Source organism: Ceratotherium simum, chromosome 16 (genome assembly GCF_057802395.1).
Source record: "Ceratotherium simum simum isolate JZ-2026a chromosome 16, ASM5780239v1, whole genome shotgun sequence".
NCBI lineage: Eukaryota > Metazoa > Chordata > Mammalia > Perissodactyla > Rhinocerotidae > Ceratotherium > Ceratotherium simum.
In genome coordinates this window covers 44201964-44221817 of record NC_141915.1, presented here as the reverse complement: position 1 = coordinate 44221817, position 19854 = coordinate 44201964, and the positions used below count along the sequence as shown (strand labels likewise).

The 19854-nt window shown below is 56.0% G+C and overlaps 1 protein-coding gene across 3 annotated transcripts in view; it reads right to left on the bottom strand.

Annotated features, from left to right (window-relative positions):
- WNT3 (Wnt family member 3) overlaps nucleotides 1–12003 on the bottom strand; it is a 48260-nt gene extending 36257 nt beyond the window's left edge. Inside the window, exons 1-2 of one of the 3 annotated variants that reach the window (XM_087441332.1) lie at nucleotides 11760–11847; nucleotides 4778–4950 (exon numbers count right to left, since the gene is read on the bottom strand). Coding sequence is in view for 2 of the 3 variants with exons in the window: in XM_087441330.1 (XP_087297456.1) it covers nucleotides 11760–11839 (80 nt within the window). In the remaining variant the exon portion in view is untranslated. Of the gene's footprint in view, nucleotides 1–4777; nucleotides 4951–11759 lie in introns of all 3 variants that reach the window. The other 2 variants (XM_087441330.1, XM_087441331.1) reach the window with 2 other exon arrangements.
- Between the last annotated feature and the right edge of the window lie 7851 nt (nucleotides 12004–19854).

The following is a 19854-nucleotide window of genomic DNA, read 5'->3' as shown; positions in this document are numbered from 1 at the left end:
GCTGTTTCCTCAGCATACACCATACACGGTGAATTATTAGCTGGCTGTTAAATCCTGCCTCCCCCACTAGCTTCCTAGCTCCTCACGTGGGCTCTGAGCCTCGATTTTCTCACAGATAAAATGGGGATGAAGATGCCAATCTCATGGGGCTGTTTTGGCTTCAAGGAAAGTGCCGAGGTCATAGACTCCATCCTTACTGAAAGCTGAGGAAGGCTCCAGAATCTCTCCTGTAGCAGCTTCAGTTAAGATGGAGGACCACCTGGCTTGTGGTTAGGCATTCTCTTCCCTGAAGTCAAGGAGCTGCGTGGGGTGGTCTCCAGAGGCGCTGCCCAAGGGCGGAAGCAGAGAGGAAGTGGGAAGCCACTCAGAGCTGAGAGGACGCCTTGCCGGTGGATGGGTGAGGCCAGCCTGGCTTCCTTCACTGACCGCTCTCGTCTGTCCCTCCCTGAGGCTCCATCCCACAGATGGGGCCTTGGCACCTCCAAGGCCAAGCCAGTGCCCCTCTAGGATTTTGCTAATGGGAAGGGCCTGGCTGGCTGTGAGGAACACTGGTGCTCATCCCGTGTGACGGTGGCCCAGGTCTCCCTCTGCTCTACCTACCCACCTGTACCCTACAGTGACAGTAGTTCTCACCACGGCTGCTGGGGGGTGGGAGCAGCCCCGCTGGAGAGACAGTGTGGATGCTACCAGAGCATTCTGTCACCTGCAGAATGGCAGCAGTAGTACTGAGGCGGCCTTCAGGGCAAGGGCAGGTGTGAGGAACCAGATGTGACAGGAGCCAAGGAAAGAGAAAAGGACAACTCTTGGCCAGAAACGAGAGAGCTTCCCCAGGGGAAAATTGTGTACCCACTTCAAGTTTAGAATAAAGCAGATCGTGGGGAATAGGAAGATGGTGACTTCCCCGAAGACAAGGTTTTTGTAGACTTGGGGGCAAAGGCTGACAATAAAGGAACAGAAAGAAACTGACTGGAAGTGTCACAACCCAAAACTGTGCGGTCAGGGCCAGCTCCCCGATATAGCAAGATATATTTCTGTTTTTAATTTATGTGTGCCTTGCCTCTTTCCAGGAAGGATTTGAAGCAGCTGACAGCAAATGTTCATTCCAAGGACAACAAGTCTTGAGCATCTGCTCTGTCCTTGCCAGGCACCGAGAACACAGCAGTACGAAGGCGGCACCTGCCTTCGAGGAGCTTGTAATACAAGCACATGGGATTCAACAAGAAAATGAAAATAGAAAATCAGGATCAAGTGAAGGAGAAGACAAATATGCCAAGTCAAGGGCAGTGCAGGTACAAGGGCTGAGCTTCAAGTTTGACTCTCAGTTTCCTAACAGCCAGGACATAAAGGGAGAGGTCCTTTATCTGAAAGGATAAATCATGCTAGTTTTGCAGGGAAAAATAAAGTTGGATATTGAATTGTAAGGGTCACGGAAAAAATTAGCTATATCAGAGATACTAACACAAGAATTGGTTTGGGCAAGGAAGAGATTCTGTCCAATTGCTTTCTGGTAGGTGTAGGATGGAGATCGGATGGAAAGGAGGAAAAAAAACTAAACAGAATGATAAAGCTTCTAGCTGGAATTCGTGTGAGAGGTCATTTACTCCACCTCCTTCCTGTTTCACAGGTGAAAACATGGAGGCCCAGGAAGCAGCGATTTGCCCAAGGCCATCCCCCCAACAAAATGGTCACATGGCCAGCAGGACACTACTACTGGCATCATACAATCCCAGCTTGAGGACATGTGGGAAATCTGTCAGTGACTCGCACCTATCCCCAAATAAGAGACCTCTCAGAGGTTCAGAAATAGTATCAATAGACCCAACACATTAGCTTTCAAGCTGGGCGTCAAATATAATCTTGCCTCAAAGCCATCCTTTGGGGAACAAGGTAGAATATGAATAAGTAAATTCTTGCCACAAATAAGCAGTCCACTTTTGAGCCTGGTGGTAGAAGGAAAAAGCTTTGGGCCCAATAGGACATAGGTTCAGAGTACAGGCTGTATGACCAGAGTCCTCATCTGTAGAGTGGGGAGAGGTCTAGATCATGACGTATGTATAGGGACCAGCACGTAGACACCGTCCACAAACATACTGACCTATTCCTGGGTGGAGAGACAAGTCCTGCCAAGTGGGATTTTAAAAGTAAAGACTTGGACGCCTAAGCCTAGTGTGAGCTGGTGAACATGGGGGAGGAAATAGCACACAATAGGAAACATTTGCAAATGGAGCTAGGATGGAAAAACAATCCTGGGGGACCTGAGACTGTGGAGACAAGGCTCACCTCAGCTTCTGGGATGGCAGCCTGCTCAGGTCAGGGGTCTCATCCTCCTGAGCCCCCTCCGCAGTGCAGGGCTGTCAGCCACGTGGCCTGAGCCAAGCGGGGCCTGAGCTGAGCAATGGGAACCAGGTCCGGCCGCCTTTCAAAGTTAGCAGAAGCAATGTGCTCCAAGCTTTGGGTCACGCCTGGGGATGAGGTTTTTATTCATTCCGCTCATTCTGTCTGCTCATCACACTGTCATGATTCACATGTGAAACTAGAAGTCTTAGAAACCTCTTTCGTCCATGTGCAGGATGCATGGGACATCTACAGAGTGTAGTAATGCATACAGAGTTGTTGTTGATTACTGACCCCTACCATATGCTGGGCAGTGGGGCAGGAGGGCACAAGGTGACTCAAACACAGGTTCTCCCCTGAGAGGGGCACCTGTAGTCTAGTAGAGGGAAATAAGACATCCAAGCCCATGGTAGAGGCAGTGGGAATAGATGGCACGTCTGTCCCCTGGGGGAGAAGAGGAGGGAATGATGACATATTCCCTGATAGGGGGCAGTGGTTTGGGAATCCAGGAGGGCTGCTGAAAGGAAACAGGTTTTGATCTGGGTCTTGAAGGCAAAGTGGAATTTCAGCAGTTGAGTGCTGGGAGGGGAGAGAGGAGGAGGTGAAGTATTTCAACGGACGGGCACAGAGGGATGTTGGGGGCTCATGGGGGGTTATGAAAAGTACAGCCAACAGGTGGGTAGAGGCCAATCCTAGGGAGCCTTGGTGCCACAGAAGTGGGGAGCCACAGGAGGTTTAGAGAGACACCCTCAGAAACCAGGTTAGGAAGATGCCTGGTGAGGAGCTGGCAGGAGGCAGGGTGCTGGTTCACTCGCACAGCACAGCCCCTATTTGCATTCCAGAGATTGGTTTTCCTCGCTGGCCCAGCTGGCTCTGGCAGATAAGTGGGACTCTGTGCCCAGGGGCAGGTTTCGCAGAACGGCCTTCCCGACAGACCTGGGCGCTCAGTCCTGTTGCTCCCATCCCCGTCACCACCCCCAACACACACACACACACACACACACGCACACACACACACGCACACATACTCGGTCCTCCCTGTTTTTCCAGCCTAGCTTGAGTGAATGGTCTCCCGGTCAGCCAGTCCTTACCCAGGTGATTAGGATTTCCTGATGACCACAGGCCTCAGAAGAGCCCCTTCCATCTCCCTCACTCCCCTTACTCTGCCCGCCTCTCCCTCTACTGTGTCCCTGCTTAAAAATCCTCCTCTATTTGGGCTGGTGGTATAGTGGTTAAGTTCCTGCACTCCACTGCGGTGGCCCGGGGTTTGGATCCTGGGCATGGACCTACATATTGCTCATCAAGCCATGCTGTGGCGGTGTCCCACATACAAAATAGAGGAAGATTGGCACAGATGTTAGCTCAGGGACAATCTTCCTCACCAACAAAAAAAAAATCCTCCTTTATGTCTGGCTGAGCCCAGGTCAGGCCTGTGATCTCTGCATCAGGTGGGGAGGACTCCCCAGCCTCACGCCATGAACCAGGAATCTGGGCCAGCCCTGTGGCCACTTGGCCTCAAACCTCTGCTCCTTCCCCTGGGCACTCCCTACTGAGCCTCAGGACCCCCACAGGAAGGAGCTGAGAACCCCCATGTCCGGTCCCATGCCTTCCTCCTCTGCTGGAAATACCAACTCCTCCGGCTCAGAGGCTCAGAGTCCTGCTGGGTCCATCCTGAGCACCTCTGACCATGGCCTGGCTCTTACTCTTCTTTTCTGGTAGGACCAGCAATGATGTTAACTTCTCTGGAAAGAACTTGATGCTTCTCAAAGGGCTTTCACAAAGATTATTCCTTCTGAAGCTCGTAATAGCCCTGTAGGTAGGCGGGGCAGGTGTGTGATTATTATGGCTCATTTTGCAGATGAGAAAACCGAGGACCGGGGACTTAAGAGACTCATCCGCCATCTCGCAGCTCTTTGAGGGTAAGTTTTGTGCTCACTGCCCACCCTGCCCTGAGGTCAGCTCTCAGTGATCCCCCTACCGGGCACAGATCATCCAAACAGCTGGGTGACCGGAATCCGGGACTGAGATCTCAGAGCTGGAAGCCCACAGCCAGCAGCCCGTCCAACTCTCCGATTTATTGAGGGCCAGAACAGTGAAGGGACTTGCCTAATGTCACACCACAACTAGTGGCAGAGCCAAGTCCTAGGTCACCTAGGTCCTTGCCCAGAACCTCCCGCCACCCCGTACTGCCCCCTCTTGTCTCCGAGCACACTTCTGCATCTCCATCCTTCCCCTAGACGTTAGGGTGTGCCTGACATTTCTGGAATTTACTCCTCACACATAATGAGGCCATTTTGAGAAGGCCTGCCTCAGGGGGAACCAGAGAGCTGTCTAGTGTCCCCATCCTGACCCCTGCCAACCCCTCCCGGCTGTACACGCCAAGCTGCAACAGATAAAGAGGCTCTATTGGCCTGGGCTACCCTACCCCCTGCCCCTGACACACCTTTCTGGCCTCAAGAATTGGAGGCGGAGTTTTTGGGTTTCAAAGCTGCGATGGAGGCTGCGCAGGAGCTCAGAAGCAGTGGAGAGACGTCAGGCTGGTTGCCGCCCGTGTCGGTGCTCTTAGAGGGAACCCAGATGTCACCACAGCAAAGGACTGAACAGAACGGCGGCTGCCTGTCAACAGCGCAGAAGCGACTGTAGCTTTAGCAGTGGAATTGTGGGGGCTTCTCAAGACAGTAGTTTAATATGAGGATAGGGAAGTTTCTCTCCCTTCGATACAAGGCTGACCCTGCCTGGAGAGCCTTTCTGGATCTGAGGTAGCCGTTGTACCCATGAACCACAGGTTGCCTAACTCCAAAGAATTGGGTTTCAACCTCTGAACACAGAGCCTGGTCCCCTGTCCCCGGCCCCCTGCCCACTAAGAACGCAACAACAGAAAAGGAGCGTGTTTGAAGGAAGGACCCAGAAGCAGCAGTAGGATAGAGCACTAGAGGGAAAGTGTGGGGTCGCAACCCTTGGGAAGCTTCTAGAAACCCTCTGCCGGGGTGGGTTAGCTATTCACCTGTCCAGAAACAGAGAGAAAACCAAGTGGTCTTTCTCAGGTGGTCCTATTTCCCAGCCCCCTCTGCACCCCAGACTCCCCTGGCAGAGTCCCAGGAGTTGGGACTCCGGCCTCTTCCCTTTCCTCGGCCTCCTCCACCTCCACAAGCTCTTCCTGCTCTCCCAACTTCGTTCTCATCGGGAACAGGGAATTCCCTCTCTGGTCGCAGGAGAAAGAGGGACCCTGCTTGGAGTTGGGGCAGCTACAGGGACAAGGTGCAGCGGAGAAAGGGGTAGAAATTGATCCCCCGCTGCCGCCCCACTCATCCCTGCACCCCCCCAAGAATGTCATTAAGCAGCAGGCCTCTGCCAGGAGCCAAGCTTTCTGCCTTCCGTCTATAAATCACCTTCTGAATCATCTCTCAGCTCCTGGAGGAGCAACTTCTGCTCAGGCTGCTCCGGGCAGCCCCAGTGCCACTCCCCCTGTGAGCCTGGCTCCCCCACCCCTCCTCGGCCCAGCCCAAGGTGGTTCCAGGTCCCAGCTGGAAATGGCAGTGGCTGTAAGAGTCCCGCAAACTGTGGGGTGGGAGGAGGGTTAGGGGAGACTCCAGCGCCCTCTCTCCCCTCCCGTCCCCTTCCTGGGCAGGCAAAGAGCTGAGCTGAGGTGAGCCTGGCCTAGCTCCCTCAAGTTAAGAAAAAAGCTACAGGCTTCTGGTCACCAGTGCCAAGTATGGTGGGGCAAGCTGGCTCTGAGAATAAGGAGGAAACAGAGCTAGGTGGCGGCCAATCTGGGAGGGCTTCTTGGAAGAGGCAGGTTTAGATCCAGGACGTAAAGAACTCAAAATAGCTTGCAGAAGGGGGGTGAAAATACATTTATATAGTACTTCCTGTATGTCAGGCATTATTCTAAGAGCTTTACATGTATTCACTCATTTAATCTTCACAACAACCCTAGGAGGTAAAAGTAGTCACTATTCCCATTTTACAGATGGGGAAACTGAGGCTCAGAGAAGTCAACTTGCCCTAGGTCACCCAGGTAGTACATGAAAAAGCCAGAAGTGAATGTGAGAACACAGCTCCTGGGGACCGTGAGTGTTTAGGGGAAGTGTGGGTTGGAGGTGCGAGCAGGCTGGCTTGGCAGCAGTGGAGCAGCCAGCTTTGGGATTTAGGCCAGATGGAGCTGCAGAAGTAAAGGGCTGGGCTGCCTGAGGCAGGCTCTGAATGTCTGAATGGGCCTGGGAGGGATGGAGGAAGCAGACTCCCCGGGGGCCGCCTGGAGCTCCGTGCTTCACAGCAATGAATCCCTATTATAGTTCCGTGGACTCTGAGAGGCAGAAGGGACCCCTCAGTGTGGTCAAGGAAAAGGAAGGCCAGAGGGAAGCAGAGACAGAGAAGGAAAGGGAGTCAGCCTAGGTCACACAGCCAGTTGGCGGTAAACTCAGAACGCAGACACAGATCTCCGCTCAGCTCTAACCACTTCCTAGCACCCGAGGTAACCTTAATGTACAGATGTAACATCAGGCTGGCTCTAACCCTTGAGGGAGGCATTCCTCTTCCTCCAACTAGGGATGGGAGTAGAGAATATCTTTCCTTCCTTGGTGACTTTAGAAGGATTCTGTGGCTCACAGCAGGGTGGGTAGAAAAGAAGACCAGATCCTCCTCCACCGCTGGGCTCACCACATTCTGAGGCCAGAAAAGTCTTCCTTTCCCCCACTCTCCCTGGAAGGGTCTGTCAGCTGCAGCCCCCTCTGAGAAGAGTCATCTCTCCTGCTGAAACCCCCGGGTCATAGCTTCCGCACCCTGCCCCCACATGTCCCTCTCTCTCCTCAATTCTACATCTGCCCAATACCATCCGTGTTTATTATCATGAGGTTCTGAGTGAGCGGGATGGCGGACGCTTGCTTGGCTGAGTCTATTTTTGGGGGATTTCCGCCTGGAGCCCTCTCTGTCTTCATCAGTGACTGAGCATGCACCCAGATGCCAGAGTGTGGGCGCTGGTAGCGTCTGGCTGGGTTTGCTGCTGGGAGAGCTGCGGGGAGGGAGGAAGGAAGGTACCCGCTCAAGGACTTGGCACCACAGTCCAGCTCCTGCTTCTTTTGACCTTCCCGTGAAGGTCTTCCCACCGAGCAGACGTCCCAGACCCGAGGCCCTCAGGATCCCTGGGGTTGCGGGGGGATGCTTAGGGCCAGACTCCACCCATCGCTCACCTCTTGGCCCGGAGCTGTTGACAAAATGCTCTGAGATTCTGGGAGAACTTTCCCAGACAGCTACCCCTTCCCCCGTGCCTTCTCCACACACATTAAGGCAAGTTCTTCCAAGAACATAACTCGGCTCCAGGCTCCCAGTATTATTATAAAGTTTGACCTGTTTGGGGTTTTTTTCTTTTTTTTTAAGCAAAATGTGGTCCCATAAGAATACACACAGATCAGCCACCAATTTTGCTCCCTTTGGACACCAAGCTCTGCCCACAGTGGGGGTGGGGTGAGCAGAATGGCTGTTAACTCACTTCCCAGAGACCTGGATTAATTTCCCTGCCACATTCCCCCAGGGAAAGGCCTTCCCTGGAAGGGAGACCACCCGGTGAAAGCCTGGCCATCCGATCTGGTATCTGCCCATCTGTCTGTCTGTCTGTCTGTGGGATCAACAGCCTCCAGCCAGCTCAGCTCCTCACCAGCCCCAGCCCCAGCCAGCTGTAATTCCTGCCTGTTACAAGTGTTAACACCTGGCCTGGGGCCTTCCTCCCCCGCAGTCTCCAGGTGCCTCCCTGGGCCCAGCCCACTGACCCCCACGGGGTTTGACTGAACATGTTCACAAGCCTCTGAAAGGCGGTGGAGGTGAGAGTGGGTGGAGGAGGCGGTGGGACATCTGACAGATGGAGAAACTGAGGCAGGGCTTAGGGCAGGCGCTTGAGTGGGGGAATGGGTCCCAGGATGGTGGAAAGAGAACTCAGGTATCTTATTTCCCAGCTCACTGCCTTTGACTTCGGCAGAACATTTTCCCCCAAGCTGTGAGGCAGGGCAGGCTAGAGATCCCTGAATGGAAGGTGAGGAAACAGAGGCCCAGAGGGGTGGTTCACAGAGGCGGGGAGCCAGCCCCTTCCATCGGGGCCTCTGCCTCTGGAATGTAGCCGACACTAGGCTGAGCCCTAATAAGACAGTTCATTTCTCCCTCAAGAAGGAGAAGAAAGACAAGTTCCTCCACCAGGCACTAACCGGGACTGACAAGAAGAATTATAGAACTCGGTGCTGCTGCCACTGCTTCCTGTCCTGGCTCCACTGCTGCCTGGCTCGGAGGCCCTGCAGCGCGGCTCTGCCTTCCATGACCCTCCGTCTGAGCCCCTTACAGCTCTACCCTCTGGGCTACCTTCTCTCAGGGCTGGGGCCTGGGCAGTGCAGGCCACTGGGGGGTGCGGGGGACCTTCCTTGAGGGGTGACATGGACAGAAATCCCAGCTAAACGATTTCCCCTGTAAATCCCTCCTGGGGAATGTGTGAGCTGGGTGGGCCAAGGAGGGCAGGCTGTGATGGGCTCAGGTACTAAAAGGACTGGAATCTGACTGCCCCGGGGGCACAGTGGGGACAGGAATCTGAGGCCGTTCACTCTACTGTCCCTCTCCCTGTCCCAGCCCTGGCTGGGTGCTAAGAAAGTGACTCACCCTCCACCCCAGCTCCAAGACCAAAGACAAATGGCCTCAGAGAGGAGGGCTGCTGACCACGGTCCTAAGGCAGACAAAATGAGCTTGGGATCCCAGGTCACCTGTGCCCCTGGTAGCTTCCTTGTTAGACCTTTGTCTTCTGCTGGACTGTTCCTCCAGGACCCCAGACGCCCACCAAGCACCCAAGCTTGGGATGTCATTCACACCCACAGGTCATATGTCTGTGAACATATCTATGGCTACCAGCCCAGCCACGGTCACTGGCACTTGAGGACAGGGTCTCAGACAGACCCAGACACAGCCCTCGCACTCATCCTTACAAGCACAATCAGGTCATGGCTGTGAGCACTGATACCCATGCACAAAGGCATCTGTGGGGCTTTCCCCTTACACTGTCATGAAAGCATGCGCGCACACGCACACACGCACACACACACAACACTCACATGCCCAGTCATGAACAGTCACGCAGTATCACGAGCAGACACAGGTGCCGACCTTCACATGGGTATAGATACTTCTAGACTTCCTCTGTCTCGCACACACGTACACGCACATCATAGAATCAGCCACTTGCTGACACTTGTATGCAGACACAGCACACCCTGTCACGGGCAAGGATCCCCCAGGCACATCTTGCACGAGTTCACATCCATGGTCGCCTGGTCGCAGACACGGACACTCCTACAGGGACATGCCAGTGTACAGTTGCCACCTCTCCGGGTCATAGACCTACAACACACACACACACACACACACAAACACACACACACACACACTCAGGTCTTTCCTCTGCTCAGACAAAGCAACATCCCTGTCCCTCCCGAACCCTAAACAAGCCATGTGTCCAGCATTACATTAGGGCCAATATCTTGGCTTTCCAGGTTTTTTCAACATCTTCCTATTGAGTGGTCCCTATCTAGATGCTCCCCACTGCACCATGACACACCAGACCCCACCACCACCCCCTCACTGCCAGCACGGCCCCGGGAAGTGCCCTCCTCCAGTTCACAGGGTAAGGGAACCTGGTCCCTCTTCCTCTGTCCCTGCAGCCTGTGGCTCTCCAAGCCTTTTCTTCCCACCCTCCCCTGCCAGGGTCCCTGTGGAGGCAAAGAAAGCCTGGCCTTGGCCGGGGGATGGGAAGAGGGTCAGGGGAGGCCGGTGAGGCAGCACTGGTTTCCGTAGGGGCCTTTTCCCCAACCAGCAGAGCCCCCACCCCAGAATCCCTGGCTAGCCCCGGCCACCCCATGGACTTCTTTATGTACAGGAGGCCCCAGGCCAGCCCAACACCATGGGAAGGATGGGCTGGGCAGAAGAAAGACTTCGCCTTGGGTGTCTGTCCTGGAAGCAACTCTCAGCACCCTCTAAATAGAGACCCTTGGCCATGCCCTGCTCCTGCCCCCATCCCGGTCCCCAAACACCAAGACACAAACACTGTCACCCCCAAACAACTGGAGGCAGACTCGGGGTGTGGCCCCCGAATCTTAATGTCTCTGCTCCCCTTACCCTGGGTTGGGGAGGGGGCGGCAAGGCAGGAAAAGTGGAGGCCCGCAGGTGGCACCACACCGTGGTGACCCTCCCCTGGGACTTTCACCCCAGGGGCACAGCCCTTCTTACTCACAGATCCCAAATTCTTCCTCCTCACCTCCCACCCCCCAGGCCGAGGCTCTCCTACGTCCAGGAGGGGAAGATTCTTTAATTAAAGTTTTCCGGAATGCAGGGGGCTGGAGACTGAGGAGAGGCGGGGTGTAATTTAGAGAACTGGTTTCAGTGTGTCTTTCCCCTCTGGCCTCTGGGACCTGCCGGGGGGCGATGGAGCCGCTTGGAAAACAAGGGGACTCCCCGGAACTGGGGGTCCCAAAGGGCTGTTTATTCCTCGGTCAGTTCCCCCCTACACACACACCCGCCCAAACACCGCGCCTGGTTTCCCAGCCTTATTTACTAAAAATGCCTTTTGTATCCGCATTTCTCAGGGACAGAATTCTCCTTTCCTTCTCTCCTTTCTCCTCAGTCCTCGGTTTTCCAAAATGAACGAATATGGCAAGGAGAATTGGGTTTTTGGTCAAAGAACAAATGCACCCCCTCCCAAACAACTACATTTTCAAGGAGCCCCCCTTTTGCCAGAATAGACAAGCAAGAAATGAATAAAATCTGAATTCAATGGCATCTCAGATCAGTAAATACCATATTCACTTCTGAGCCTCAAGATTAATCTAGAGCAGAGTAGGGAGAATCTGATGAAATCCCCCCCTCACTCCACTGCCCCCCGGGATCCCCGAAGCCATTGGGGTTTGAAATATGAAGGCAAAGGGGGTTATTGTGGGGAAATCTCTTGATGGAGTCACCGGCGGAGGTGGGGGCAGCAATGAAGGAGCAGGATGATTTTGCCCATGAAGACCCCAAAATGGAGAAGAGGAGTGGCTGGGCCCCAGGGACAGCTCCGGGTCTCTGGAAACCCAACTGCAAGCAAATGGAGGGTCTTCGGGGCCCCCAGATTGGGACGGGTGGAGGGTTAGGATCTAAGAATAAGAGACCTTCTGAGACGAGGAAAGTCCTCCAGCCTCTGCAGCGAGTAGCAGAGAAAATGGTGATTATCAGAGAAGCTAGGAGTTGGAATCTGAAGGCGACACCAGCAGAAAATCCAGGAGAGGTGGGCGGGTGGGGGGCTGGAGGGAGGCAGGGAGAAAGGAGCCCCAGCCCTGCCGCAGCCCACCCCCAGCCGGCGCCCCCCACCTCCCCGGGACGCGGCGGAGAAATCGGGCCCCGGGCAGACAAGAGGCGAGTCTTACCACCAAATTGGGTAGCCAGCGAGGACCCTGGTGCCACAGAGCAGGAGGCCGAGGAGCAGCCCGAGCAGGTGGGGCTCCATTAGAAGCGGCGCCGAGGAGGAAGTTTGCCCGCGACCATGAAGAGGGGGAGCGACGCCCCCAATAGTTGGAACAAAGTCCACTTGAGATTGGAAATGACTTTCGGGCTTGTCAGAAGCGCACCTCCACCCGCAGCCGCCCCCCTCCGGAGCCCAGCGCGGAGCAGCCGGGTTTGAGGATGTCAGCGAGCAGCCAATCAGCGCCCGCGGCCTAAGGTAAGAGATGAGTCTGTAGTTCAGCCTGTCAATCACGCGCCCCTCCCGCCCAGCCCACGAGTTGGGCTCGGGGAAGGGCATCGCCCAGCAAACTTGGGCAAAGCCCGCGCCCCGGACACAGTGGGAACTTGGGGGGACACGGCACATGGACCTTCTGCTGGTCCGGGACCGCTGCCGGGCCCCGCCAGCCAGGTTTAGGGAGCCGCGGCTTTGACCGAGCGTTCACGTGGTGCCGGGTCGGCGTGGGCATTGATGGGTGGCTCCTTTTCTCTCGGGGGACCGTGACCCCTTGGGACTTGAGCCCATGAGGAATCGAGAGTAGAAAGCACAGGGATGTTTCCAGAAGCCTCGTTCGGGCAGGACAGGATCCGAGGGTTTCGGAGGGGGTTGGGAAATACAACCCCTCCCAGCCTCCAGCCTCCCGAGCCCGCGAGCCGAGCGGCCACTCGCCCCGGCCGCGGGAGGTCGCTTCCCGGGTGTCCGAGAGGCGAGCAGAAGGGTCTGCGGAGGCTCGAAGGTCTGGCTACGGGCGGCGCCGGGGGGGACAGAGCCGAGTGTCATTTGAGTCTTTTGTCAGGGATCAGATCGGTATCGGGACCTCCTGCTGCCTTTGCATTTCCTGCAAATGACACCAGCGGCCAGTTGCATTTCCTGCTCGCGGAGCCAGGTCACTTTCTCCTCCTCGAGGGGTTCAGGCCGGGCCTCCAGCTCGGGTCAGAAGCACGACCCGGGGTCCCACGTGCATCTTGTGGATGACCCCTTTGGGGTGCGGGAAACACAGCAGCCCCAGCAAGGAGTGGCTGGGGTCCTGCAAGACCCTGCCGCTGGCCAGGACCACCCGCTCCCTGCGCAACTCTCCTAAGGCTCTGGGCTCCAACCTGGGGTTTGGTGATAACACTCCCTCTCTCTGTGTGGACACCAAATGCATCCAAACACCCCATCCCTCACTCTAGGAAAAAAGTCCTCCCAAGCCCCCTGTGGGTTTTTTTCTGTCCTCTCCTTCTTCAAAGTCAAGGAATTCTGTCTCGGCCCCGAGTGGTGCTGAGATTGAGGCCAGATCTTGGGGGACTCGCCTCCTGTCACCTGGGCAGCTTGTCCCCTAACCCCCCTCCCGGGACACTCGAGGCCCCCAGAGGCATCCCTGAGCCTGGGGCAGAGAAAGCAAGGCCAGTGAGAGGGGTGAGGGCGGCTGCGCCAGGAGCTGTGGCAGAAGGGGCAGTGAATGAGCCGACCCCAAGTCCTGCTGAGCCCTGAAATGGCATGGGGGGTGTGTGGGGGGCACGGCTGGAGGAAGTCCACGATAGGGGACAGACATTTCTGGCCTTTGATCTGGGCTGCCCATGCCCACAGCTTGTACCCACTGCCCCTGCCCATCCCAAGGGCTCTCTCCCAACACAGCTGCTGCGGGCGCCAGGAGCTCGGGGAACTGGCCCAGGGGCACCAAGGGTCGGGAGAGCCGCCTGGGCTTGTCACGGTTTCTGCTGCGTTCCTAGCCTGGTGCTCGACTGGAGGGGGTGGGGTGGGGGGGAGAGATGAAAGAGAGGAGGGAAGAGGAGGGGAGAAAGGGAGAGAAAGAGTGGAGAAGGGAGAGAGAGAGACTGACTGAGAGACAGAGACAAATGAAGACAGAGAAGAGGGAGGGGAGGCTAGTGGAGGGAGCCTGAGGAGCAGGAAGAGGGGGAAAGGGGAAGGGGAGAGGCTGAGAGGGAGAAAGATGAGCACGGTGAAGAAAAAGCCCTAACTTGTCCAGGAACGGTGGATGGGGTGGAGGCTGCGGAGATGGGGACCCCTAGAGATGCCCCCATGATGGTCTGATTCTGGGGTGCCTTGTCTCTGATTCACCTGGAAAAGGGTCACAGTGGATTTGCCATTGTCCATAACTGCAGAGCCCCAGAGCCCTGGCTCTAGGGGTAGAGTCCTCACGGCCTGCTAGGTCTTGCCCGGAGTTCTGTCCTACCCAACAGGGGCTCTCAAATGGCTTTCTGATCAGAGGTGCTTGCTGGAGCTCAAATCCTCCCTGACAGTTTGAGGGGCACCAAAGCCCCATAATTGTCTTTCTGAGAGCTGAGGAGGGCTACTTTCTCTGGCCACCAAGACACCACTGTGCATTCAGTGTGACTGGGAGGCGGGATCTGGACTAGATGACTTCTTGGGGTCATTTCTGAGCCCCAAGATTCCACAAGTGCCAGCCCTGGGAGGTGGGGGCAAAAGATCCCTGAGGCTGAGGGTTGGATGGGGGTTGGCTGAGTCATGCCCATCCAGGGCCCCAGGGTGGGGGCGGGGGGTAGGAAAGACTAGCCATTCCCTGAAGGGCTGTGTGTATCCGGATGCCTCCTCCAGGTAGCCTGGGAGCATCAGGAGACACAGGTCTTGAGCACCGGCAGGGAATGAAATAGAGGCAGGGAAACAAGTGGGCAGGAGGGTGGAACCCCAGACTTTTGTAAAGGAAGAGAGGACCAGAGGGGCTGTGGGAACCTGCTAGTGGCCCTGCATGGCACCCTTGAGAATGGAAGCAAGTGTGGGAATTTCCCCCCACTTGAAAGCTCCCCAGAGGAGGGGATTCCTGAGCCCTTTCCCCTCCCCTGCCAGGTGTCCTTCCTTCAACACAGGCTTAATTTCCTTCCTCCTGCCCGCCCAGTGCTGCCGCTGGGAACACAGGAATGGTCCCAGCCCTGGAGGAGGAGGGTGCCCGTGCGCCACGTGTCACAAACGGAAACACTCTCTCTCTAATAGGCACCCTGAACCGCAGGGTGGGTTGCACTCGATGGGGGAAAGGGTTAAATTCACTCCAAGGCCAGCCAGGGTGAGTGAGGTGGAAGCGTCCGTGCAGTGGATCCCCGAGGCCTCCGCCCTGAACGGGAGGGTGGCCTCTTGAAAGAGGGTGAAGGCGACAGGTAGGGCCAGGGGCGTGGGCCCTGAGGGTTGGCACGTGGGAAGCACTTTGTGCTGCTTGTGCGAATATCGGGGACCTCAGACCTGCCGAGGGACTGCGCATTCCCATCCCACCCCCACCTCTCTAGCTGCCCCGAGGTTCCTTTGATGTGCGCTCCCCCAGGCCACGCCGTCGGCCGCTGTGTATTCAGCGCCGCCGGACCGCGCCCCCCGCGGAGGCACCGCCAAGACAAAGAACCCGGCGGCCAGGCCCCCGCCCGCCCGCAGGGGGCTACCCGTCTGTCGCTGGAAGGGAGAAGGAAATCTCCGATCTAGCCTTGTGCGATTCATTTTTGCTTGGAATATGCCCGAAGGCTGCTGGGGCCCAGGAGCCGGGCGCCCAGACCAGCCCGGGAGGCACGAAGCGGGAGAGAAAGACGCAGCGGGCGGGGAAGCAGTCGATGCGAATGTCCAGAGGCCGAAAACAACCGGGTTAACACCGGGAACGGCACCAAGGGGGTGCGTGGGGCTCCACGTTCTCTGACCTGGAGAGAGAGGCTTGTAACCTTCGCCTAAGAGCTATAGAAGCCAGTTTTCAGCGAGTTCCTTGGAGGCCGCTAGAAAGGTGGCCAATCAGGGCGGGCAACCTGGAGGCAGACCCGCCATAGCGTGGGTGGTGGGCGCAGGAATTAATCAAACAAGATTTCTCTAAATTGCGCAGCATAGAGGCAGCGTCCTGGAAATGCCGAGCCCGCACGGGGTAAGCACATGGGTGAGCAACGAATGTCAACGGAGCAACAAACGCGCCCCCGGAGCATACCTGCCTCTCCGTCGGCTGGCCCCGGCGCGCCCCCTAGCGGCGGTGCTGATAATAAGGCGGGAAGTCTGCAGGCGAGGCAGGGGCCCCGCCCGCCCTCACCCGCACCCGCGGGCCCGGGAGCCGGAGACTTTGTTGGTGAGCAGCCCGGATCTTTGGGGATCCGGGTTAAGTAGGCATCCTCGTGAGTGAATGCCCTTAATCTACTTCGCAATCCCCGAGTTTAGCTGGGGATAAGGTGTGCGTGTCTTCGGGCTCCCCTCTCCTCCCCACTCAAGTGGTTCCTTGGAGCGGGTGGGCGGGCCGAGGTGATGTGAGGTCCCGGGCTCGCATTCCTGGGCACCGCCAGGCGGGACCCTACGGCTGCCTCAGCCTTGTGTCCAAATCTGGGGAGCTGCAAATGGCAGGGTGATGTCACTGAGTCCTTCCTGGCCCGGCCCACACGCACCCCAAGATCACAGGTGCCACCTGTGGGAAAGTGAGGGCTTTTCCCTGTCACAGTAGTTGCGCTTGTGTTAGACATCTCCAGTTCCCCAAGTGCATTTTGGAAAGTGATTTGGGGTCAAAGTCCTGTAGAAGGGAGGGAGCAGCAGAAGGAAGGGGAGGGCGCCACTGGCCAGCTGGCTGTTCCCTCCCAGCCCCTCTATTCCGTGAGGTGGAGAGAGTGCTTTATATCTCACAGGGAGTTGTCAGCGTTAAATGAGAACCTGCTGACAGGGTGCCAGACCGCGATGGTGAAGAATAAATATTGGGTTTCTTTCCTCTCCTCTTAGGGGTGAGGAACAAGCTGCTCTCTGGGGTGCTCTTTCTGCCCCAGTCAGCCGCAGCCAAGCGGTTCCTCCTCAGGCGCCCGGGAGCCTCCTCCAGGAGGATTTATCCAGGAGAATCTGGTCTGACAGCCCAACTTGAGACCTACCTCAAAATCTCCTCTTCAGAGAGCCCCCCACACCACTAGCTCCTTCCCAGCCCTGTCGCTCTTATTTTGCTTCTTTTTCTCCAGAGCCCTAACATTGACCTTATATGACATATGTTACATATCAAATATATCTAAGTTGCTCACTTAACGCTGTCCATCTCCTACTCTAAAACCGAAACTCTGTGGGCCTGCCGAAGCCCCAGTGACCGGAGCAGGGTCTGGCCCGCAGTAGCCCCGTATCAGCGCTGGTGATAACGGGCTGAGGGAGGGACGGAGGAGGCGGGGTCTAAGGCCTCAGTTGGGAGGACCGCTGTCTCCTGTCTGGGATCCTTATGGCCTTTTGGGGTCCTCACTGCCTCCATCTTGAGTAGATCTTGGCCCTTAGAGCTCCCTATCCACCCTATTTGGCCCCCGCTTCCCTCTCAGGTGGCGCCTGCACTGCCCCAAATGGGGTGAGACCAGGGGTTGGCAGCCTGTCGGGAAGTTGCCACAGCATAGGGCACCTGGGGCTTGGCGGGCCTCTGGCTGCGCTTCTCCTGCTGCGCAGCGCCTCTACACCACTTTCCCTGGCTGCCTGAGGCCTTGGGGCTCTAACTCAAGTTCAGTTCCCGTCCAGGGAAGAAGTAGAGCCAGACCTCTGCATGGCTGTCTGTGTGCGGCTGACGTGGTTTCTCTTGGTCTGGGCCACTGCTCCTGGGTTTTCCTTTGGGGGAGAGCCCCGGATGCAGCCCAGGAGCCATCCCTGGTTTCTTCTGTCTCCAACCTCAGCCAAGCTGAGGCCTCCCTTCACCTGGGCTCCAAGGGCAGGAAAGTGGTCCTGTTTTTCCCATCACCCACAACATCGACTTGCCTGCTGTGGGCAAAGCCTGGGACTGAGCTTTGGGAGGAACGGTCCATCCTCAGGGAGCCTGCCTTGTTAACACCCACCGCCCCACTTCCCCCACCCCTGCTGCTGCACACAGTAGGTCTACGTGAGTGGGGGATGGTTCATTCATTCAACACTCCTTCAGTGAGCACAGGGTGACCACTAGGGACCAAAATTCAGGTTTTAGCCTTGCCGTCTGCTGGAGAAACACTCATCCATCAGATGATCAAATAAATGTTTCTTTAAAAACCAAGATGAGAGCTGTGAAGTTTCTTTCCATCTCAGGGGTCTTGAGGGGAAGACTTTTATGGGGCACATTAGGGAGATGGGAGAGAACAAACCTAACATTATCCTTGGAGATGGTGCAGAAATTTCTGGTCAAATCCTGGTTTGCGTCCTCTGGAACTCTGCCAGCGAATTATTTTCCCCAGAGAGCAGTGCAGCCAGCAGCAGACATTGTTGGGACCTCAGGATGGGCCCAGCCCTTGGCCCTGGGTTCTGGGAGCCTGGACGCGTGGATGGGGGCCCAGTGGGCTGGCAATGGGGTCAGAGCTGCCTCACCTGCAGGGGCCAGGAACTGGTGGCTATGGCTGGCACAGTAGGCTATGGCTGGCTATGGTAGGCAGATGTTTCCTTGGGCGGAGCAGGGGTATTGCCCTACCCCCAGCAGAGCCCTCTCCTTTGCTCCTTCAGCTTGGCTTCCAGGTAAGGCCTGAATGGGGTTTCATATGTCTGGCTGGGGAGACCCTCTGTCTGAGTGGCTGTGTTAGAGCCCAGATCTCATGCTACCACCACAACCCTGGTGAATCCCAGCTCTACCTCTTACTAGGTGACACTGGGCATATTACCCACCCTCTCTGACCCTGTTTCCTCACCTGCAAAATGGGTATGATAATACCTGCCAAGAAAACGCTGTTGCCTGTTCAGTGGAGTGATGTCTGCAGTGTCTGAAACGGCACCCGGGATGAGTTAGGGGACCAGAAAGTGCCCCTCCATTCCTTTATGGCAGTCAGCTGCTCTTTCTTGAGCTTCTCGAAGGCAAGGCTTCTGTGTAGGTTGTAGCGTAGCTCACACTGCTGGTGGCACCTTCCTCCAGGGTGGCAGAAGCATCTACCCCTCCCTCACCTGGCTCAGAGATAAATCTTGATTGGTCTAAGCCAATGGTGGGAACCCATTCCCCTTGCCAGGGATTGGTTTAGGGGTAGGCATGTGATCCAGTTAGGCCAATAGGACATGAGAGGAGGTCTGCTGGAGGGTGCAAAAACTTTTCTGGAAAAAGCCTTTTTTGGTTCTTAAAATGAGACTAAAGCATGTCCATTTTTTCTGCTTTTGGACATCATTGTGTCTGGATGTGATGCCAGGAGCTGCAGCAGCCATCCTATAACCATGAGGGAAGCTACCTGAGGATGAGGCTGACTAGTGGAGGAAGAACAGAGCAAAGAAAGAGAAAGAAGCTGGATCTCTGACATCATTGCTGAGACATTAGACTCCCAGGGGAGTTCTGCCTTGGAACTTCTTATCATGTGAAATAATACATTTTCTTTTTTGTTTAGACTACTTCAAGCTGTTACTTGCAGCCAAAGTCCTAACTGATATCTGTGTCCTCCTGCCCATAGTGTCTTGTGTAAGGCAGTTAGATTAAGTGTTGCTGATTGACTCAACAAGTTGAGTTGCTTTAATTTAAGGGCTGGTGGCTTCTTTTTCTTGGTTTGTGGGTTCAGTCTGGGTGGAGATGAGGTTGCAATTAGAGCATGGAACTGGGAGACTCACTCTGAGACAGCTTGGGGGGGAAAGGAAACAACAAAAGACAGGGTGTAGGGTTGAAGTGGGGCTTAAAATTAATCCAGAGTACAGTTCCATCTGGCGCTGCCTTTTCCTTTTCCTTAAGAAACTGCAGCTCGACTGCTAATGGGTGCAGATTACCTTCTGGGGGTGATGAAAATGTTTTGGAATTAGATAGTGGGGATGGTTGCATAACTTTGAATATACTAAAAGCCACTGAATGGTACACTTTTAAATGGTGAATTTTATGGTGCGGTGAATTATATCTCCATTTGAAAAACAGACAAAGGAAAAGAGCTGCAGCTCAGCTGTCTTCCTTCCACACTCTCTCCTCCACTCACCGGCCTCCTCGGGCTCCCCAAGTGTGAGGAGAAACACCCCACACCCCACATCCACACAGCGCTTCCTGGGGTTGCCGCTCCCAGGGGCTGGTGGAAGGCTTGTCTGGGGGCAGAGGGCTGCGTTCCGCCTTCCACCCACCATCTCAGGCCTCTGCACATCAGCCTCACCCTCTGACCCGAGGGCCAGGATCTCCTGGGGCCCGCCCCACT